General features: G+C 56.4%; 4 protein-coding genes across 4 annotated transcripts, besides 3 other annotated features; all 4 read right to left on the reverse strand.

Moving 5' to 3' along the window:
• Nucleotides 1–50: 50 nt before the first annotated feature.
• On the reverse strand, nt 51–362 carry Tco025E_00474 (uncharacterized protein; the record flags this gene model as incomplete). The annotated part of the gene is made up of 1 exon (XM_029367416.1): nt 51–362. One exon carries the CDS (start codon nt 360–362, stop codon nt 51–53), a length of 312 nt encoding a protein of 103 aa, XP_029232489.1.
• Nucleotides 363–395: 33 nt separating this feature from the next.
• On the reverse strand, nt 396–2297 carry Tco025E_00475 (ABC transporter-like protein; the record flags this gene model as incomplete). The annotated part of the gene is made up of 1 exon (XM_029367417.1): nt 396–2297. One exon carries the CDS (start codon nt 2295–2297, stop codon nt 396–398), a length of 1902 nt encoding a protein of 633 aa, XP_029232490.1.
• A 168-nt stretch (nt 2298–2465) lies between these two features.
• Nucleotides 2466–3278, reverse strand: Tco025E_00476 (pantetheine-phosphate adenylyltransferase; the record flags this gene model as incomplete). Its single annotated transcript, XM_029367418.1, has 1 exon — nt 2466–3278. The coding sequence occupies one exon, from the start codon at nt 3276–3278 to the stop codon at nt 2466–2468; it is 813 nt and encodes a 270-aa protein (XP_029232491.1).
• A 33-nt stretch (nt 3279–3311) lies between these two features.
• Nucleotides 3312–3335: a microsatellite.
• Nucleotides 3336–3662: 327 nt separating this feature from the next.
• Nucleotides 3663–3682: a microsatellite.
• An 86-nt stretch (nt 3683–3768) lies between these two features.
• On the reverse strand, nt 3769–4887 carry Tco025E_00477 (putative deaminase; the record flags this gene model as incomplete). Its single annotated transcript, XM_029367419.1, has 1 exon — nt 3769–4887. One exon carries the CDS (start codon nt 4885–4887, stop codon nt 3769–3771), a length of 1119 nt encoding a protein of 372 aa, XP_029232492.1.
• A 12-nt stretch (nt 4888–4899) lies between these two features.
• Nucleotides 4900–4922: a microsatellite.
• The last annotated feature ends 48 nt before the right edge of the window (nt 4923–4970 follow it).

The raw sequence follows: 4970 nt of genomic DNA on the forward strand, positions 1-4970 counted from the left end.
CGTGCCTTTTCAAGCTGCGGAAAAAAAAACTCCGAGAAACGGGGGAGCGCCTAGAACACCGTGACGGCGGCCAGCGCCACGGTAAGGCCGAGGACACCGTGCACCACACCGAGACCATTCATCACCGTCCCATCGGGATGATGCTTCGAAGACGAGTTTCCGTGGTGCTTCGAAGACGAGTTTCCGTGAGGCTTCGGAGGCGGGGCAGGGGCGCTCTCTTTCCCATAAGCAGCCAGCACCCCCTTCTCCTTCTCATCCTCCGCGGGTAAGTCGAGGCTCTGGGCGTTGGCGACCCCGGCACAGCCGCCCGCAAGCACAATGGCCAGCAGGGCGGAAAGGAGAACAATCTGCGTAACCTTCATCGCTGGGTGCGTGGGTGGTCAGCTATGTGCCCTTCATGTTGCAATGGTTTTTTTTTCTTCCAAGCTTATATCGATAGTGCGATGCGCCATCTTCTGCAGCCTTTTGTCGTGCGTGGCAAAAACAATAGTTTTTTTATGAACGCTGTTGAGTACTTTCAAGGTTTCGATCAGAGTCTCAACGCTTTTGGCGTCTAATCCTGTTGTTGGCTCGTCCAGTAAGAGTAGTGTGCATTCTGTGCGCGCATATAGGCGTGCCATACAGATGCGCTGGAGCTGCCCTCCACTGAACTGCGCCTTGTCGGGGCTGTGTATGAGCGTCTGGAAGGGGCTCTTGACGTACCTGTCGCAACCACTGCGTCGCATGGCGGTGTTAACCTCGTCGCGCGCCTTTGCCCTCTCCTGTCGGCTCAACCTACTTGTATCCACCATAAGAATATTGTCTGCAATACTTCCAAAGAGAATGGCTTGTTCTTGCTCCAATAGGGCGAGTTTGGCATGTGTTTTAACCTGGCCTTTGTGCGGCTGTATCAAACCAGCGAGGAGGCGAAGGCAGGTGCTTTTGCCAGAGCCACTGGGTCCATAGATTGCGGTAATTGAACCTGCGGGTATCGTGAGGTTAACGTCATGCACTCCGTTTGATGCGGCAGAAGGGGGAGGCATGAGGACATGGCTGTGAATGCCGTTCATGCTGTCTGCCCTCTTCTCTTTCGCTTTGGCCTCTGATGGGTCCAAGAGAAACGCCGGAACCTCCGGATAAACGTACGTGACGCCATCTAACTCTATGCCTGTACCCGTTCCCTCCGCGGCTGCAAGCTCTTTTTTCAACTGTGTCGAGGAAACCTTCACTGTTATTGGCGGTGATCGTCGGCAACTGCAATCTGCAAGCCGCTTCCAGACAACGTGTTCCACGTCGTACCAAGTGAGCAATTGTCGCAAGGACCCCAGGCTCTCGAGAAGCACATGCGTCCTATGACAGTCATGTTGTATGCCCTGTAGTCTATTGATGAACTGAAAAAGCAACATGTAGTACATGGCAATATCGATCATGTCTAGTTCACCACGTTGTCGATAGGTGTTTGTCGCACCAAGCACCAGGACAAAAAGAAGCCCCATTACCGCAGACGACAAGCCAGCCTGCCCATGTATCACAGTTATCACGTCTAAGTTTACTTCGTGTAACCGTTGTAGACGCTTCTCTAGACCGCCCAATATAACTGACTCTGCGTTAAAGACCCGAATAGTCGCACTGCGTTGAAGAGCATTTGTTGCTAGGGCTTGCACATCAGACTCTGCGAGGGATAATTCTTTCTTGCAATTCTGATTGTGCCGATGCAGTTGCCGCAGTGCGAGCTGGGAACTCGCCAGCATGAGAACTATAGTCACTGTCAACTTCACAGACATGTGTAGAAGCATACCGAGGAGAAACACTGTAGCGCATAGCGAGGAAAGAACATCCGTTAGCAGTGCGCCTACAACGTCCGCCGACGTTTTTGCGCTGGAAAGGATGATTTGTGACAGTTTGGCGGGGCTCACCAATGCGATGCGGTCCAAGTGCGGAGTGGCTAGTACGGCCACAAGAACGATTTCCAAAATGGTGTTGTGAATTCGCAGCCCCGCGGTGTAGGCTGACTTGTGTCCCAGGAAGGAGGTGGCATGGTAGGCGACAACGACGGCAGCCATGGCGACGCAGCGGCCCACCAGACTTGCCGGGGCGGGAATAGACACGGAGGACAAAAACCAATCCCCTTGCACGGCCTCGGTGCTGTTGCCGCCGTTGAAGGTGGCCACCTCCCGTGCGAGTTGTGGGATGCAGATGCTCAGGCCCGTTGAGAGCAGGACGAAGAACGCCGCAAGCAAAATGATGTTGACGTGCGGCCGCCAAAAATGTAGAGCAAACAGCAGCACGCCATCCGAGCCCAAAACTGGGACTGCCATGGCTACCTACTGCGGACGAGGAGGAAGGAAAGAAGTAAAAGGGGGGAAAAAAACGGAGGCGTGGCAGCAATTGCAAAAAAAATCCCACGGCGACGTTTCAAGAGGCCCCCACTGCCTTCCCGTGCACCTCCGCTTCCCCGTCATACTTTGCCGAGCAATCCAAGGAGATCACTTCGTATCATCCTTCTTATCCTCCGACAACCGCCGGCGCAGCTTCGTGGAGCTGATAAGGTCATCGCCGTCCGTGCCGACGCAAGGTATTTGAATGCAGTCTAGCGGCTTGAGCCCGTGGGAAGCCCGCTCAGTATTGATAGACGCGACGGCACCCGCCGTCTCGGGAGAAACCACCAATGCCTCCACCTCCGCATCGCGGTTCGTTCCACCACTCGGTTCCGTGATTCCCACAACCCTCAGCTCGATGTCCGTTCGCACGCTATGAAGGAACTCGGTGACCGCATCGCGGCGGGCCTCGAACGACTCAATGTATGATCCGTACTGCTTCCTCGCCAGCATCACCTCCAACGTGATCCCCACGCGCAGGGATGTCGTGGCATAAAACAGCGCCGTGGTAAGCAGTAGTTTGTGGCCAGCGTGTAGGTGATCGAAGGTGCCCCCGAGAGCCACGTAAGTATACAAGGGAATGAACCCACGATCCGCTGTCATTGACGCCGCACTAAACAGTGTTAGTGGCGCGCTCCTGTCATTTTCACTACATTTGGAAAAGGTTTGCTCGTCACCTGACGGGAAAATGGGAATTACATTTACAAAGGTACCCGGGTGGTGCTCTAGGGACGCCACGTACAGCTCCTTGGTGTGCCGCAGCAATGTGTCGCGGCGACCGTCGTGTATCCGAAGCTGCACAGAAAGCGGGTTCTTCGGGTCACCCACAGACTCTGCGCCACGGAGCGACATGAGATAGGCACGCAGCGCCGCCTTATTGCTCTCCACTCCAGCCATCGTGGAGAGACGCAAGGCCCTCATTGCACTTGGTCTCCCGTGTGGTTCCCGCTCCTTTTTTTTTTGATGTTGTTGTTGTTGCGTGTTCCACCGCAGCTAATGCCACTCTTCCTTGTGATTTTCTGCCCACAGACCCCCTCCCCTGCGACGCCGTGCCCTCTGCGGCCGGAGCGCGCGTAGCAGTGAGAGCAGGGCGGCGGCACACCCACTGGCGCACACACGAGGAAAAGAGACACAGCAAAATAGAGATAGGGGGAGGGAGAGCGGCGCGTGGGAGCAAGGACGAAGAAACGCACACGCATAGTCCATCGTTTTCTTTGCCCCCTCCGCAACGATTTATACGTTTGTTTGCTTTGATTTTATTGTTACTCGGCCTCTGCCCGCCCCCTCGCACCTCCCCCTCCCCTCCACACAGACACACACACACAGAGAAAGAGAAGGAAAAAAAAAGAGACGCCCCGTCGCTCTCCCCCCCACCCCCCAGCGCAGCAGCCGCAACGTTGGGGACTCGGCCTCAGGGCTCGCGGAGGGACTCCCAAGCGCCGCCATCGTGGGCAACGGGGGGATCCGACGGGGCACGGCCCTCGTCGCAAAGCCAACCCGCGCTGCAGCGGAAGACGCGAAAATGGTGATTGAGTGAAGAGATGGTATGGATCGAATAGACCGACCCCAACCCACCGTGTGCGGGGTTTGCAAAAGAGTAGAACACGCGCCTCACCCTGCTGTGGACCAGCGCCATCGAACACATGACGCACGGCTCGTGACTAACAAACAAGTCAATGTTGTTCGCCAGGTAAGGCGCACCATCCTTCCCCAGTTGCCCTGCGAGCTGCGTGTGCGCCAACTTCTTTAGCACGCAAGTTACAGGGTGATCCAGAACAACACGGTCCCCTGAGCCCTCCCCAGCAGATGCATATCCAAAACAGGCTGCTGGGTTTGCTCGGTGCAGTAGACCTACCGCATCGCTCACAGCAAGCACGCACCAGTCCCGGGAAGTGTCAATCAACACCGCCGCTATTCCAAGCGTCTCCCCACTGCGTCCTCGCTTGGCAAGCGGCAGCACGCTCTCATTAAAGACGCGTCTTATCTTCCTCACTTCCTCAGGCGGCAGTGGAGACGCTGGGCGTGGCTTGGGAAGAGCAAAGGGCCACACTGTGCACCACTTCGTCCACTCCACAGGAGACGTACGCGGGGCCCTGTCTGGCACCCACACCGTGTCAATGATGAGGGGAGCCGCATTTCCGGACACCTCTTCAAATTCCTTTAGTAGATCTACATCAACCGCGCAGCCAACACCAAGCAGCAACTCCAGTGGAGCTTGAAGTGGCATCGTCACTGCACCGGCTCCCTCAGCCTCCTCAGCACGCCGCCTCGGGACATGCGCACTCGGGGTGGCAGGACTCTCAGTGGGAGGCGGCAACACCGCTGCAGTATGGGCCTTGCGAATACGCTTCAGATGGCGCGCGTTGGGCTGCAGCGGAAAGGAATTGTTGGCGATCCGCAGGAAAGCCCCGCTCCAACTGGGCTGCAGGATGCGGAGGACCACACCGGGCACAAGCCGCGGTGGCGCCTCTGGAACCACCACCTCCTCCATCCCTGCCGCGGCAAGCGAGCAACCACGTAAAAACGTCATGCGACGAAAGTAAAAAAAACAAACAAACAAACAAAAGGAACAGATAACGCAAAACAAGAATAGGACAGGCCGCACGCAGACCC

The sequence above is a fragment of the Trypanosoma conorhini genome (genome assembly GCF_003719485.1).
Source record: "Trypanosoma conorhini strain 025E chromosome Unknown Tco_14.4_contig_00011, whole genome shotgun sequence".
NCBI classification, from domain to species: Eukaryota; Euglenozoa; class Kinetoplastea; order Trypanosomatida; family Trypanosomatidae; genus Trypanosoma; species Trypanosoma conorhini.